This window comes from Gymnoscopelus braueri (assembly GCF_963280865.1).
Source record: "Gymnoscopelus braueri genome assembly, chromosome: 15".
NCBI classification, from domain to species: Eukaryota; Metazoa; Chordata; class Actinopteri; order Myctophiformes; family Myctophidae; genus Gymnoscopelus; species Gymnoscopelus braueri.
The window spans coordinates 22422089-22439624 of NC_137620.1; the positions used below are offsets into that span (position 1 = coordinate 22422089).

General features: G+C 44.7%; 1 protein-coding gene across 1 annotated transcript; it reads left to right on the plus strand.

The window, feature by feature from the left end:
- Positions 1-1478: 1478 nt before the first annotated feature.
- On the plus strand, positions 1479-16820 carry LOC308101424 (sodium- and chloride-dependent neutral and basic amino acid transporter B(0+)-like; the record flags this gene model as incomplete). Its single annotated transcript, XM_080450844.1, has 13 exons — positions 1479-1582; positions 3303-3435; positions 3898-4038; positions 4144-4279; positions 4557-4649; positions 4757-4882; positions 5062-5180; positions 7421-7478; positions 8718-8831; positions 8991-9100; positions 15913-16080; positions 16204-16299; positions 16674-16820. The coding sequence occupies 13 exons, from the start codon at positions 1479-1481 to the stop codon at positions 16818-16820; spliced, it is 1545 nt and encodes a 514-aa protein (XP_080306970.1).
- Positions 16821-17536: the final 716 nt, after the last annotated feature.

Consider the following 17536-nt stretch of genomic DNA (forward strand, 5'->3'; position numbering starts at 1 on the left):
CTGCTGCGGGTAATAGCGCCCTCTATAGGCTCACCCCTCCACTGCGCGCGCATCATCCTCATGTTTACAAACAGGAAACCCATCTATAGGACTATGCACATTTATGTTTTTTATGATGATTTTTATGATCATCGATCATAAACACATTTATGGTTTTTTTTAAGTTAGGGGTGTACAATGGTTGGTCCACAATATTACTTTTCTTTGAGTGAACTTCCATCACTGTGATGACCACTGTGACCACACCGCCCACTTCACACTGGGTGTGATTTTTGGGCGGTGAAACCGCCCCTATATGTGAGGTTTGGATATTTGCACCCCCCAATCCTGCGCTGTGATTGGCCACCAGTGTACCCCCCTAACCCTGCACCGTGATTGGCCAATCACAGTCTATTCAGGACTGTGATTGGCTAGTGAAACATGACACATGTGCATAGCCCTATAAATAGGACTATGCACTTAAAAAAAACACATTTATGTTTTTTTTTAAGTTAGGGGTGTACAATGGTTGGTCCACAATATTACTTTTCTTTAAGCGAACTTCCATCACTGTGATGACCACTGTGACCACACCGCCCACTTCACACTGGGTGTGATTTTAACGTTATATTTGATAATATAGTTTGTTGATTACTTTTGATGCAGTAATGATCTTTTTTCTTTTCCTACTTTATTTTTTTATTTTAGGTATTAAAAAGTATTAAAAGTCCTTACATTGTCACTTCACTGTCATCTGGGGACCCCCCAAAAAATCCTATGGGGATCCCCCTGGGGGTCCTGACCCACAGGTTGAGGACCACAGGCTTAGACCATGAATGACAAGTACAGTATGGGGTGGGATAGTCAGCACTGAAACTCAAGAACACTACAAACTAAACTTCAGCTTAAGTGACAACTGCCAATTTGCAAAGCTACCGTACATTTTTTAATTCATCTTTATAATTTGGCTCACAACCTCCCCTTAGCTCAATCAATATACCAAAGACTCAACTTTGTGTTCATGAGGCTTTGTTTGAAAGATTGTTTTCTTAACCGTGTCCAGATTAATGGATGACATTAACCTGGATTTGATGGATGAATGGCAAATTGATTCATTCCGAGGTGATGGTAATATAATCTTTTATGTACGTTACGTACAGTATTTGGTTTGTTACTAGAATGTAGGATACAGGACTGGTCTGTGAGAATTGGTTTGGCTATATATGCTGATGCTTAGCAGTCCCACGGTAGAGCCATTTGTATTTGTACCCACTGACACTGATATTTTACACAATTAACACATGCTGTATTTTTGTATTATGCTACAAAATGAGGAAGTGCAGATCAAGGTTTTCAGTTATCCGATGCTACGAGCACTGTCCAATATATTCGGCATACATGATAGCTTCACAAGAACATTTTAAATCATGCAAACGGATACGCACTTGATCAGAATCTTCAGTAACTCACTATCTTTACCTTACATAGAGTTATGCAACATGACTGGTCTGCAATTGACCAACGGGACTCTGGAAAATGGCACCTGTCCGGCAGCAAACGTCGACTCCGCTCCAGCACAGAGCCTCACTGAGCAATACTGGGAGTAAGAAATACACATACTGTACATGCAAGCAATTTCAAATCAAACGCATACAAAGTAACCAGGGGTCATCACCATGGCAGCTCGTGATGGACATTTTCATTAATATTAAATTTTTGCCACGGACATGCAAAATAATATTTTTTACCAAAAACACATTGGCCTAGCTGTAAATGTATAGTAATGGACTCCTAATGTGTCATAGATTCCAATGTGCTGCATAGTATGTCTGCATTAACTACTGAGCCACTTAACCACCCAAAAAAAATCCTAATTATTTTGGATGATAATAATTGAGTCTAATCAGTACAGACAGTGCTTCCATTGCAAAAGGGACACTTAGCTGCAAAGGTGAGCGGGTGCGTATTATGCATCATATAGCTATTATAGAGATTGCTGGCTTTTCAAAGGACAGTGTTACTTGTACAGAAGGAGATCAAATCAAGTTCTACCAGCTAAACCATTTGGTTTGATTTGGCAAGGTACGGTAGCTAGTTGTGGATTCCATTAAGGTATTCTGATGTTGATGGGAAAGTCTTGATTTGATTTATTAGACGTAATAATTACATGTTAAATGCTTCTCACGGAAACGTCAAGGATAAAATGCCAATGGAACACTGGGACAAGGAAACTTGAGAGACAAAAAAGATTATGTAGGCCAACATGATGAGTGATTAATGAAGGGCATGCCAGGATTTTAATTGAATGCTGTGTCGCAATAGTTTAATGCGAAGGTACCTAACTGTCATGATTTATGACCTTTATCTGCTTGACCCAGTACACGTACATGTGGTGAATCATTCATCTAAGTAAGCATAACATAAATCAATCTGTGTGTTCTAAATACACGAGGCCAGAGGCCTGTTTTAATCAGAAACTATGAAAGCACAGATAGAGCAATGACTAATCAATTTATTAGCATTTAATGTATTATTATTTTTGAACAGATACATAGGGCAAGAAATTAGGTTGATTTCAGAGGCGAACATTTCATGCGAAGGCACCTAACTTTGGTGAGCTAACTTTTAGGTTGGAGAAAGACCCAGGCGGATGGATGGATGATTTCCATGGATTATGATTGTTAACGACAGTCCTACCCTCCTTTGCCTTGGTAGCAAATAGCTCCTTCTGAACAGATGACAAGCCTTCTGTTTTAGCATTTTTTTTCACTGTGGTCCCTCGCATGCCGTTGACTTTAATTATTTCATTGTCTGACCACACCACATACACTACGTTGTCTTAAAACAGAAAAAAGAAAAAAAAGTTTTTCTCCAACAAAGGATTGAAAGGACATTTAGCTATTTTCACAGAATTGAGGCAGCTATTAGCAATAATTTCTTCTGGCTGTCTTGTTGTCTTCACCTGATGCAATTGTGTACAGGTACCATGTGCAATACTACGAATCTCCTGCACATATTAATGAGCGTGTTACTTTACGAGTCACCAAAGTTATTCAAACACATTTTTTATATGTTTTTACATTATAATGAAGAAAATATATAGGCTATATTTTGAATTATTTTTTCAAAATAAAAAATGTGCCACGGACATAGACATGTCTTGCCAAGGACACGTTTGTCCGTGTACGGACATGTTGATGACCTCTGAGAGTAACTGCACAGCAAAACCCTGAGTGTGTCGAGTTAAACTAACATTCCGGTGTTTTATTGTGCACTGTACCTTTGACCATCTCTGCACTCCCCCCCCCCCCTCCCCTTTCCAGTCGCGTGGTGCTGCAACGATCGAGTGGTCTTGATGAGACAGGGCCCATAGTGTGGCACCTTGCCCTCTGTCTGCTGCTGGCCTGGGCCCTTGTTGCAGTGGCCCTCTTCAAAGGCTTCAAGTCAACAGGCAAAGTACATCTGCTTTCTCTCCCCATGGCTTCCGGTGCTAAATTATAACCCCATCCCCACTTGTTTGAAATGCCTGCAATTCACTGGTCATATTTAGACCCTAGAATTCCTATTCTGGGCATGTCATAATAGGCAAACATTTGGCTAAAATGGATAAACATCTGGCGAAAATAGCAGATCTACAAGCTCACAACCCAACGTGTTGTGGTGAGCACATACATCAGCTATGTTAGCTGTTTGACGTTCAACACAGTATATAGGGTTAAAGGAGTAAAAGAACAAATTAATCCCATGCTTTGATTTAGGTCAGTATTTTGTGGCAGTTTTTGCGTTTCTCTATCTGACCCTTGCTGGACAAATCACTCAAAGTGAGTTGGGAAGCTCTGCCCTGGGCTCTTTCCTTGCTGAGCGAACACCCATCTTCCTTATATCCAGTGCGTATGCTTGTGCTTTTTCTCCCGTCAGGTAGCGTATTTCACAGCCACATTCCCTTATGTAGTGCTGCTCATTCTGCTGATCAGAGGCGTGATACTAGAGGGCGCTGGAGATGGGATCGAGTACTACATTGGTTCTCAGTCCAATATGACTAAACTCAGTGAAGCAGCGGTAATAACGTCCCGAATAACCTAAATAAGTCATCACCAGAAAATTGTGTTTAGAAATCCTGCTTTCTGATATTGCTCTCTTCTAATGTACGTGAGCATGTTTTAGGTCTGGAAAGATGCAGGAGGTCAAGTCTTCTATTCTCTGACTGTTGCATTCGGTGGCATCACAACCCTGTCCTCCTACAGCAAGTTCCATAACAATGTGTTTCAAGACACTCTTGTTATAACTCTCAGCGATCTTGGTAAGTACACAGTAGAAGGAGCATGCCATATGCTATGTCAGGGGTCTTCAACATGGGGTCCTCAGAGTTACTAGTGTCCGCCAAATCTTTGTGTGGTGGGGAACATTAGCAGATCTACTAACGGAGAGTTGGTGCAGAGGGAAAAAGAGCAGACCAAGAAATAGTTGCTAAACTAATACAGGAGCTACTTATTAATACATGTAATATTTATATGTACAGTATAATGCACATGTGGGTTTGAGGTAAAGCATATGGTTTTTGTTGCATTTCTTCCAAGGAACCAGTGTGTTTGCTGGCTTTGCCATCTTTTCGATTTTGGGCCACATGGCTCACATATCAGGGAAGCCTGTTGATGAGGTTGCCCAGGCAGGTGAGATAACACTCTAGATTCCACATAGTAATTTATAAAAGATCCGACCAAAGTGGTCGGCACATTCTCTTTGACATGATCTAATTTACACTTGTATTTGTGTGCAGGATTTGGTCTGGCATTCATTGCTTATCCAGATGCACTCTCAAAGATTCCCTTTTCTCCCCTGTGGTCCGTTCTGTTCTTTCTCATGGTGTTCATTCTTGGACTGGGCTCCCAGATTGCAGCGATTGGTGAGTTTCAGATCTGCCACTGACTGCCAGTGGATATTCAATCAATATATGGCATTGATCCTTGACTAATCTTAACAATACTAACAGTGCAGCACCTAATTTGAACCTTCATTCATTAGTGTAGATCACAGAACCTACGATTGTTATAGTTTGAATATATGTTATTGTCTTGTCATTAGGGATCATCGAGACCAGCCTGCAAGATGCCTACCCTAAGTTCTTCAGATCCAGACGCCCCTTAGTTTCTGTGGTAACCTGTTCCGTCCTCTTCTTTCTCGGCCTCCCATATGTCACAAGGGTACGTTAGCTTCCTAAGTGCCACTTTATGTTATCTGATATTGTCATTGCACCCAATACCATTTTGTGTGTGTGTGTGTGACAAACTAATGCCAGAGGTCGCCTCTTATGGGCACAACAGCAAAGGCAGCGGCAGCATTGGACTGAACTGAGGTTGCAAGGGAAGCCTGCATGTCTCCCCGCTGCGGATCATTCTGTCTCGCACTCTGTGCTAAATTTTTTTGCTTTAGACGAATGCATTATTATCTTTACTCTGAAAGCGAGGTTGCAGGTTTTACCATCTAAACTTAGCCGCTCCATCTGGTTTCCAGGCAACCATGCTCCTCACTGTATACATCATGGTCATGAACAAATAGCTGAAACAATGTCCCACATCTTAAATGGGTGCCATGTATACAGGGGACTCTACGTAATTCGGCATGACAGAATAGTGGATTTGATATCTAAAGATATCACTTCTATTTTCAGGTCCTCCATCATGCTGTATAAGCATTCTACTGTGAAGCCGAGCATGTTTAACCTGTGTAACGATGATTCTGTGTTCTCTAACATTTCAGCTAACACCCCTGATGTCATTGTTGTTAATGAAAACCATAGGGAGGTGTTCATTCTCGAGGTCGGCTGTACTTTTGATTACAGCTTAGAGGAAGCCTTCCTAACCAAAGTGCTAAAATATCATCAGCTAGAGCAGACCATCTCTCAGCTAGGCTACAGATGTAAACTTTTGGTTTTTATCTTTGGTAGTCTAGGGCACGTGCACAAGTTGGTTGTAAGGGGCCTGCAAATGGCCGGCCTCTCCAAAAGGAGGGCTAAACAATTAGCAAGGTACTGCTCAATATCAGCTATTATAGGAAGCCGCTCAATTTGGAGGAGGCGTTGCTTCCTTTACCCATGATTGTTGTAAGCTGTGTTCGACAAGTATGCCATCTTTTGTTTTGTATGTAACGTTGCTCTGCTTTACATGCGCTTTGTAACTAACCGTTTTCCCTTCATCTGACTGCACTGGCAGTGTTTATGTCCTTTGTACATCCTGTACTTCTTATTATGTGGACATAAATAAATATTTCAAATGTGTGTGTGTGTGTGTCAGAATCAGAATCAGAATCAGTTTTATTGTCACATCACAGGTTTACAAGGTAAAAAAGTGGGTGAAATTCTTTTTTGTACATCGTTCCCATCGCAACGTTAGTTTCCATAGAAAGAAGAGGGGGGGGAGAAGAAGAGGGTGGGGGCAGGTGGGAAGGAGATCAAAACAAGAGAGCAACAGAAGGCCAGACAAGTTATCTACATATTTACAAATTACCTGAGATAATAAAAAACTAAAAAAACTAAACTAAGGTGCCTGAGCATAGCAGCAATGTATTGTATACTGTGCATGTTATACTTATACTGTGCATGATAGACAATGGACGTTAAGGTGCTTAGAGGAAAAGGAGCACAATAAAAAAAGATAATAAACTAAGGTGCCTGAGCATAGCAGCAATGTATTGTATACTGTGCATGTTATACTTATACTGTGCATGATAGACAATGGACGTTAAGGTGCTTAGAGGAAAAGGAGCACAATAAAAAAAGACCAAAAAAAAAAGTCAGTGCGTTATACAAGGGATTAAGGTGCAAAAGGTCAGTGCGTGTCCACCTAGAGTGGACTGACCCTAGTATAATCCGCAAGTAGCTCCATGAGGGAGTGCAACAAAAAGTAATTTGTACCTGGTGTAGTCCACAGGTGTGTCCGAGGGGGGGCTAAAGTCCAAGTCATTGTCCCTGGTATAATCCACAGGTGTGTTCAGGAAGAGCCAGAAAAGTCTGCGCCGCCTGCTGTCAGGCTGCTGAACTCATCCAGGCTTATGCCCCATTCAGCATTCTGACAGCAGCTGGATTGAAACTACACCAAAACCTGGTGGTGGAACTCTTGATACTGCGGTAGAGCCCCTTGCCCGGTCGCGGTCGTTGTAGGGGGTTGAACAGTCTGTGACTTGGGTGGTGCTTGTCCTTGATGATGCGCTTGGCTTTGACCACGCACCGCTTTTTTTTGTGTGTGTGTGTGTGTGTGTGTGTGTGTGTGTGTGTGTGTGTGTGTGTGTGTGTGTGTGTGTGTGTGTGTGTGTGTGTGTGTGTGTGTGTGTGTGTGTGTGTGTGTGTGTATATATGTGTGTGTGTGTGTGTGCGTGTGTGCGCGCGCGCGCGCGAGCGACAGGCAGGAATATACTGGGTGACTCTCACAGATGCTTTTGTTGCTAGCTGGGTTCTGCTAATTATTGGGGTCTCTTGGAGATCATTGGCTTCGTCTACATATACGGTAAATATAAACAGTTGTTGAATAATAAAAAGGTTTAAAGGAGCTACACCATGAATTTAAAAAATATATTTGATATTTAATATCATATGGTGTATGTCCCTCAAACCTTTTTCAAAAGGTTTGAGCCTAAATCATCACTCAGATATACTCATCCCAAGTCAATTGTCTCTGGCTTATACAGCACTTTCAGCTGCAATACCACAAGTAAGACGCGCGAACGCTGGAAGCGAACGCAGCTCGAAAATTGTGTGTGTGTGTGTGTGTGTGTGTGTGTGTGTGTGTGTGTGTGGCAGGCTGTGTCTGCTGCACTCTGGCGCTGCACTCTGGCGCCCTCTACTAGGTAGTGCATGAACACAGACACACCGACACACCGACACACACACACACACACACACTCACAAGCCGAGCAGAGTTTCATAGTAGGCTCCACTTGGGCGGAGGCGCCCTTCCGCGTTCGCAAAAACGTCCTATTGTGCAGGGGGGGGCTACTGAGCAATTCTGTCTGTTAATAAAAAAAAATATTAAAAAAGAATATAAAAAAAAAAAGAAGGAAAAATTCAAAATCGAAAAAAAAACACTTTGAACATTTTTGAACAATTCCACCAAGTGTTTGAGGTGCCTGTTTCACCCACTTCCGGGGGGCGGAGCCAAAATCCAAGCCCGAAGCATTTGTTCGTAGACCCCCACTTAGGGGAGGTAGAAAAAGTTTCGGCGCGATTCGGGCACTTTTCATTTAACATTGGGTTTGCCATCATTAATGTTTGTGACATCATAAACATTTCCATTCTGAGATCGCCTGTTCAGACACGCCCATTCTGGAAATCCATGAAATGAGAAGGAATGGAATTTTCTTTGGGTACAAGAGACACTGGGGACCCCAAAAAATACAAAAAACCAAGAAAAAAGTGATTTTCATGGTGTAGACCCTTTAAGTCAAATAAGTTTCACTCACTTATTGTATGTTGTGTTGCATGTACAGTAGTCAGTGGCCACTTTTGTCCAACTGTTCCTAAGCTTTAAACTGAGCATCAGAATGTTGGGGAAATGTGATTTAAGTGACTTTGAACGTGGCATGGTTGGTGATGGCAAACAGGCTGGTCTGAGTATGCTAGAAACTGCTGATCTACTGGGATTTTCATGCACAACCATCTCTAGGGTTTGCAGCATAGTTTTTCCAATCTTCTATCGTACAATTTTGGTGAGCCTGTGCGAATTCCTGTCAGCTTCCTGTTCTTATAGCTGAGAGGTGTGGCACCTGGTGTGGTCTTCTTCTGAGGTTCAAAGTCACTCAAATCACCTTTTCCCCCCATTCTGATGCTCGGTTTGAACTGCAGCAGATCGTCTTGACCATGTGTAAATGCCTAAATGCATTGCTGCCATTTTGATTGGCTGATTCAACATGTGCGTAAGGAGCAGTTGGATAAGTCTACCTGATAAAGTGGCCAATGAGTGTTCAGTATATGTGCATACATCTTTTTGTGTCATGTGTGCGCTCTTTAATATGCTTTCCAGGTGGTAACCGTTGGATTGAAGACATAGAAATGATGATTGGGAAGAAAAGCTTCTGGTTCTGGTTGTGGTGGCGAGCTTGCTGGTTTGCCATCACCCCCTGCATCATCATAGTGAGTCTCAAACACTGTCCCTTTACACTTGTGACTCTTCACATTCTGTTATACCATGGCACCAAAAAAAATCTACAGAAAGGTGTTTCATGTATGCTTTTAAATATGGGGGAAATAAAAACACAGGAATGAAGAAAAGTTCACAGAGAGGAAAAGAAAGAAGCGCATTTGGGAATGCATTACGGTGATATGTTCAGAGCTAGGCTCAGACTATGACTATAGATATTACACAGTAATGTCGCCTTAAAATTATGCACAAATCATATGGTTGACACACACCTTGCGAACGGGTCCAGGCCTAACGTCCAGGCTTGCTTCTGGGAAAAGGATGGACAGACGCGCTGCTAAGCCCGACTTGGCCCTTGTCTTTAGCGAGTGTTCGAAAGGTCTGAAGCTCAGTATATAGTGGCTGACTGAGGTGGTTAGCGAATGTTCGAAAGGTCTGGAGCTCAGTGTAGAGGTAGACTGAGTTGTTGAGTTGATGGCGGCGGGGTCTTCTATGAAGCAGGACGCACTGACTGCTCTGGTGTCAGTGCGCGATAGCCGGGGAGACGAGAGATGAAGAGGCCGTGGTAGGCCTCTCTGCTACGGAGCTGCTGCGCCCCGGGAGTCTTCTCGTCAGAGTCTTCTAGAGTCAACAGAGGGTGTCTCACCTCCTCGTCCGTTGGTTAGTAATGGCAGAGCGTAGAGTGTTGGCTAGTTATAGGGGGAAAGTCCTTTCATGTGGTTTAGAGTCGTTACTATGCTAATTTCTTATCTATCGCCGGTGTTACAACAGGGCACAGGACAGCTTCACACTTGATGGAGCTTAACCAATCTTCTGGTTAATTTCCACACAAGGCACATATTTGCAAGACCAGGGCACAGGGAAGTTTCACACTTTATGGCGCTTGACCCATCTCTGGTTAATTTCAACACAAGTAGTCTGGTTCCTTATGCTTTGATTTAAAATGTTGTTGGATTTTTTTGAAGATTTGCAAAACTATACATTTTTGGAAAGGTTATTGTCTAAGGAATCAGAAAATCAATGTTGCCATTTGCCCAGATGTGTATATGGCAGCCATATTGGCAATTACAAAATGGCCACCATAAAATGTATGTTTTTTAATATCTCGGCCTCTAAATAAGCTGGAACATTGATTTTAACTCCTAAACCTACATTTTCAGTGTCGAGGAATCCAATGGTGGTAATTATAAAGCTACAAAACTTTACAACATTAACCCTTAGATGCATGACTGAGTCCAAAATGACCAGATATGGTTGTTTTCTTGCAATATCTTTGAAATAAGAAAATCATTTATCAATTCATATTCCAGCTGTTCCTAAAAACATGTTTCACTTGCTCATTCAAATTAAATAAAATGTTAACTTACCACTGATACTTTTAAAGACATTTTTGTTTTTGTATTATTGCTACTCTAAGCTTCCATAAGTGTGTCCAAAATGATCAAACTGTGGCTGATATTAATTGCGGAAATTATTACAAAGACATGCACATCCCAATACTACTAGGATGGGTGCTGAATCAAAAAGTGTAGCTTACACTATACTTGAGAGTAGATCCACACACCAAGTAGTTCCCGTTGCAAGCATTTTATTTGCAGTGACTGTACAAAAGGCCAGTAATCATTGCCCTCAGACTGTATTTGTTAATTATTTTATGTTGTGGCATGTTCAGGCATTCCAGACCCCCGCGCGAGGGTGCCGGACAGAACGGTAATGATCCTTCCGCAGGTTCACCTACGGAAACCTTGTTACGACTTTTACTTCCTCTAGATAGTCATGTTCGGGCGTCTTCCGAGCGCTCCGCCGGGGCCGTGACCGACTCCGGCGGGGCCCGTCCGAGGACCTCACTAAGCCATCCGATCGGTAGTAGCGACGGGCGGTGTGTACAAAGGGCAGGGACTTAATCAACGCGAGCTGGTGACTTGCGCTTACTGGGAATTCCTCGTTCATGGGGAATAATTTCGGCCCCGGACATCTAAGGGCATCACAGACCAGTTATTGCTCCTTCTCGTGTGGCTGAACGCCACTTGTCCCTCTAAGAAGTTAGTCGCCAACCACACAGGGCCGCGAAAGTAGTTAACACATTGAATGCCAGAGTTATTTCAGATAGAAAAAAGTACTCAGGAGCCTAGATACAGAATTTTTAAGTTTTAAGTTAACAAGGAAGTAAAAAAAATTACCAGGGTCCTATTCCATTATTCCTAGCTGCGGTATTCAGGCGACTCGGGCCTGCTTAGAACACTATTTTTTTCAAAGTAAACGCTCCGGACCCCAAGCAGGACACTCAGAGCATCGGGGGGGGCGCCGGAAGGCAGGGACAGGGACGGACGGTGACTCGACTGGCGTCGGACCGTCAGCTCGATCCCGAGATCCAACTAGGAGCTTTTTAACTGCAGCAACTTTAAGATATTAAAGCTATTGGAGCTGGAATTATCGCGGCTGCTGGCACCAGACTTGCCCTCCAATGGCTCCTCGTCAAAGGATTTAAAGTCCACTCATTCCAATTACAGGGCCTCCAAAGAGTCCTGGATTGCTATTTTTCGTCACTACCTCACCGTGCCGGGAGTGGGTAATTTGCGCGCCTGCTGCCTTCCTTGGATGTGGTAGCCGTTTCTCAGGCTCCCTCTCCGGAATCGAACCCTGATTCCCCGTTATCCGTGGTCACCATGGTAAGCACGTAGCGTACCATCGAAAGTTGATAGGGCAGACACTCGAATGACACATCGCCGCCACGGAGGGCGGGCGATCTGCCCGAGTTTATCCAGAGTCACCAAAGCGGACGACGCGGCGCCCGAGAGCGCCGCGCCGCGAGGGTTTAGGATCTGATTAATGCACGCATCCCCGAAGGTCAGCGCCCGTTTGCATGTATTAGGTCTAGAATTACCACAGTTATCCAAGTAACTGAGGAGCGATCAAAGGAACCATAACTGATTTAATGAGCCTTTCGCAGTTTCACTGTACAAGCCGTTTGTACTTAGACATGCATGGCTTAATCTTTGAGACAAGCATATGCTACTGGCAGGATCAACCAGGTAGGCCTCCTGTTCCGCCGCGGAGAGCGCGCCCAGCTGAGGCGCGCACCGTGGGGTTGCCGGTCCGCGGAGACCGCCAAGGCCCCCCGTGAGAGGGGCGGCGGGAGCTCCCGGTGGCGCGCACTGCGACGGTCGCCACATCCTCCTTTGCCCTCTCCCCAGGTCGACAGGATGTTACGGGGGATCGGCGCCCATGGCCCGTTTCGCAACTGTTTGGTCGGTCGCCGGAGTACGCGACACACGCAGGGTTTGAGAAACGAGTCTCCGGAGCGCGCCCCTGTGGCAAACGGATCTCCTTGCCGAGCCCCGTGATGGGGCTCGAGGCGAGGCCGACCGCGGGGGCCCTCGGACGGTCCGTGGCAGGGCAACTAGGGCAGACGGGGCGTCTCGGTCTCGTTAGACCGGTGTCGGCCGCAGAGGAGTGCGGAGGACAGGCCGGGGACTCTCCGCACGTGGTCCCTCCGTGCCTGGTTGGGCCCGCAGGCTGCAAGCAGCGTCCGCCGAAGCACACAAGGTGCCGGCGGGGCCCTTGCAAGAGGCGGGCTACGAGTGCCAATCGGTCAGAACGTAGTGGGTTCCACGGCCTTCGGGGCGGCCTGGTTCCCGGGTCACAGTGCAGCGACTAGCGGCCGCCGGCAGGCCCGCAATCTGGGGCGGCCTGCCTGCGTTTCGTCCCCAGCGTCCGCATGCTGGTCCATATATCCGGGCTGGGAAAGGTTGCCGATAGTCCCGGGAGAGAATTTCAAAGGAGGGGGCCACTGCCGAGCCCAGATCGTCCTGGGCTCGCAGAGGACCTCCAGGGTGCCAGGCCGCCCGGCCGTGTCCGACCGGAGGCCTCTCTCTCGCCTGCCGTCGGCCCGTCCTCGGCGTCCGCACGCCTGTTCCATATATCCGGGCTGGGAAAAGTTGGGTCTGGAGTGCTTTTGGATGAAGCAGAAGTGACAGAAGGAATGCTGTCAACACTGGAGCTGTCAACACAAGGGTATCAACATCAAGACAATCCCTGAACTGCGATGGCATCTGTTCTGCAAACACAGGGCAGAAAGTGACAAGCTCCCTCCAACACCTGGAGCTCTGAAGCAGCACATCTTGAGAGTCCATGTCCAAACAAGGGCATGGGCACAAGCAGCCATTGCTCTGCAGGATCCACAGCTGGATCCCCTGCAAAATGGGTACTTCAAACACTTGGATGGCATGCTGAAACCAACGACCACAGAGGTCCTCCCAGCTCCAAAGGCCATCCTTGAGATGGTTCAATGCAAGTGTAAATCTGACTGTTCTTCTGGCAGATGTTCCTGCAAAGCTAAGGACTTAGCCTGTACTGAAATGTGTCAGTGCAGCAGCCAGTGCCAGAACGATGACGATTCCCAAGCTGTGATGCACGAAAGTGATGATGATTATGATGATGCATAGAGACTGTCTATGATTACACATGTCATGATGTTTAATATGGTTACACAAACATCCAAAGTTCACAGTTAAAATAAATAAAAAGAACAGTTAGTATCTGACTGACTGCCTGGGCTGTGCTGTTTTTTTACCCATATGGTGGATTATGTCAATGGGATGATAAAAAAAAATGAAATAATAACTTGCACCATTGGATTCCTTGACCCTGAAAATGTAGGTTTAGCAGTTAAAATCAATGTTCCAGCTTATTTAGAGGCCGAGATATTAAAAAACGTACATTTTAGGGTGGCCATTTTGTAATTGCCAATATGGCCGCCGTATACACATCTGGGCAAATGGCAACATTGATTTTCTGATTCCTTAGACAATAACCTTTCCAAAAATGTATAGTTTTGCAAATCTTCAAAAAAATCCAACAAAATTACATAGTGAACCAGACTAAAGGCACATATTTGGTAATACAACATAGTTAATATGTTGCCAACTGGATAACAGGGAGACAACACACAGCGGGGCATACACTCCATCTGGCCTCCTAGGGCGGCCACCATTAGACTTGGCAATAACCCTAAGCCGACATTGCTATGGTCTAATGGCATGCATCCCGCGTAAAGGCACAGAGGCACAGAGGTGAAAGGACAGACAGAGAGAGAGAGAGAGAGAAGGGGGCAAGGGTTCTTTCTTTTTGGGATTCTCAGCCTGCCAGGCTTGGCTGTGGACTAAGAGTTTTCTAACGGGGCCAAAGGAAAGAAATCAATAAAAACATGCTTGCATCAGGACTGTCTGTGTCCTATAACCTGGAGAGTTAAATCCGGCCAAGTCCGGGGTTTTCACGGTACATCATGGGATTCTTAATTTCTATGGGGGCCCAGTAGGAGAGAAGGAAAAGAACAAAAGAGGCAACAAAAAGAAAAACATAAGGTAAAAATGGGGCATTAGCCCGACACCTACACTAGATAAACCTATGGGATCTTCCTCGTAACCTAAAAGGTGGTTTTGGGTAGGGGCAAGACGCAGTATGCGCTGAAGTTTTAGTTTGCTTGCCTTTCCTGAGGAAGTGCGGATATCGCATGCAGGGAGTTTTCTTAACAGTAAACAAAAGCCCTTTTGGGGCGGGTATTGCACCCAAAATTATCTTTGGTTTGAGGTAAAAAATAAAATGCATTTTTTTTTTTTTTTTTTTTACAAAACACGAAACACACGGCGGTCATCCCACCTTGCGGTGGGGAGGTAGTTATACTTCCAACAGGCTTGGGCCTTGTTGGTGTCAGGTTGATCACTAGATTACGTCATTATGGTTCTACGGTGCTGCGGGAACTGGGCATAGTTCCGCGGTCACCTTCGAACGGGGGTCGTAGACTAATGATCTCGGTAGCCTCTACATCTCCAGAGGTTGGTTCCGGGGTAAGGCATCTTGAACGGAGGTTGGTGCCGCATTTGTCTTTTAGCAGGTAACGTTTGGCCAGAAAGAAAGTGACAGCTGCTGTGAGAATGTAACCTAGTACTACTAAGGTGAACAACAGGGTGTCAGAGGCAGACCAAGAGCCGGCCAAGGTGAAATGGTCGTCGCTGAGCAGAGTGGGCTTAGCATCGAGGACCTCATCAAGCAAGGTTAATTCGATGGTTTGGGTACCTGCCTCTGTCATCCTGTTGTTCACCTTAGTAGTATTAGGTTACATTCTCACAGCAGCTGTCACTTTCTGTTTCCAGGCCCAGGCCATTGACTACACATGAGAGCAAGTTATGAGATTAGATGTGAGATGAGATGTGCTCTACTCTATCAGCATATTTATGGTATTTAACATTTTGTCTGTCTGTTTTATGCTCCCACTCCCTGTGAGATTGTACATGCAAAGTAACATCCTGAGATTTAAAGGGCAAGACCACTTTGGTAGAGGTTTGGGTTCTGTTGTTACCTTGCCATGATGTAACTTCAAAGTTGGACAAGAAATCAAAAACAATTGCTCCAGTGATTAGAAATTCATCATTAAAAATGTGCTCCTCATTGACTTACATTGTACGCTGAAACAGCTCTCTTTTAGCGCATAAACAAATGCAAACAAAGTTGATTCAGACAATATAGACCATCACTAAACCCAGCACTGTTTTTTATTTTATAAAAATTATAACTTCCTGTTGATTTTTGCCATTTTTATTAGGAAGAAAACCCGGACTGGATCCGAATCTTCAAATAGTAAAATATACAGGAAGTTAACATTTTTATTTAAAACAAAAACAGTTCTGGGTTTGGTGTTTCATTGGGTAAGTACACAACCCAAACCTCTACCAAAGTGGTCTTGCCCTTTAAACAGAACTTTGACTGGCTTTTTATAAACTCTGCCATCTGCTCTGACCATACGTAGGTGCTCCTGGTTTCGTCTCTGGCATCGTTCGTTCCTCCTTCCTATGGAAACGTGGCATACCCAGCCTGGGGCCTGGCTCTAGGTTGGTGCATGGCAGTCTTCAGCCTCATCTGGATTCCTATCATCGCTGTCTATAAACTGAGTAAAGCAGAGGGCAGCCTCTGGAAGGTGTGTGTGTGATTGCTTCTGTTGGTACTCAATACTAATGTATATCCTAGGATTACGTTTTTTTCTGGAATCTAATTTGATCACTAAACAGTTCTCCTCCTGACCTCTGTCTACTTCCCGCAGCGTGTGAAGTGTTTGTGCTCTCCAACTGAGGACTGGCATCCCTACCTGGATGTTCATCGTGGTGAACGCTACCAACAGTCTCAACAGGCTGTGCAAGTCCAACTTGTGCAATTTCTTTGAAAAAAAAATTGTGATATCTAAATCAAAAGTGCAGATTAGAATTTGTATATAAAATTAAAAAAACTTAACAAGCAATGTGATGAATTAACACTGCCTTGACGCCCGTCCATACTGTAGCCTATGTTGTGTACCCCCCGAATATTTTCGCTGTTGGACAGAATTTGTGCTTTCTAAAAATGGCTGTTTCCAACTTGGAACTGAGAGATGGATGCCCAGATGTCGGTAACCTTGCATGGCTTTAGTTTCCACAATACCGGCTATGGAAAGCCTGTGTAGTGTTAAGTGCTCATATCCGGTGGAGAGCCCACCCGCATGCACACAGACTGTTTCTGTTTCTGTATCTGCTCTAGACTGGATTTGCAAACTACAAAGTGAATTGGTCTGAGGAAGGAGGTATATACAGTATAGTTCCTTCCTCCAAGTTGTCAGGAATTCAGGATCCAAGTCAGTGTAACCTCACACCACCCAGGATTTCCACACTGCTACCCAAACTGTGACGCTTTCTCCCTTCCTGCACAGTTGAACTTTACTCCACTGCTAGAAACCAGAAAGTTATTTCTTTGCCTTGGCCGTGCCTTTTTAATGTGTAATGAAAGTTAAACGCATCTGATAGTGGATCGTTGGTAAAATGGCTGAAGGGGGAGTCCAGTTGGACCAGGAGCAGTTCTGTTGTCCTATTTGTCTGGATCTTCTGCAGAAAAAAGTAACTATAAGCTCAGGGGAGAACTGGGCACATTGGCAAAATGGGCCCTGTGTAAAATAAATGGCTAAAGTAATCAAGAAAGTCAACCTAAGATCAAGATTTTTGGGCAGGATCTCCTCGTTGGTCAGTAGGAATACACCAGCTGAAGCACTAATACAATGCCATGGACCCCATAGTACTCTATCACCACAAAGGTGTTAAAAGCAAAACTCCAGACCTCTCAAAACAAACTGATCAGGTTACTACTTAACCTCACACCAATAGGACTCACCCTAACTAACCCCTGCTCATTATGCTAGGGTGGGATGGCTCAGGGTAGAGGACAGTGTACAGCAACTTGCAATGGGCCTGGTCTTCAATGTACTCAAGGAAAGGGATACGTGAGAAACACACACAGGCACAACACCAGAGGGAGCGCCACTGATCTCGTTCTACCCAGATTCAGCACAAACATTGGGTTAAATCCATTCTATTGTTATGCCACGGTTGCCACCAAAATGTGGAATGCCC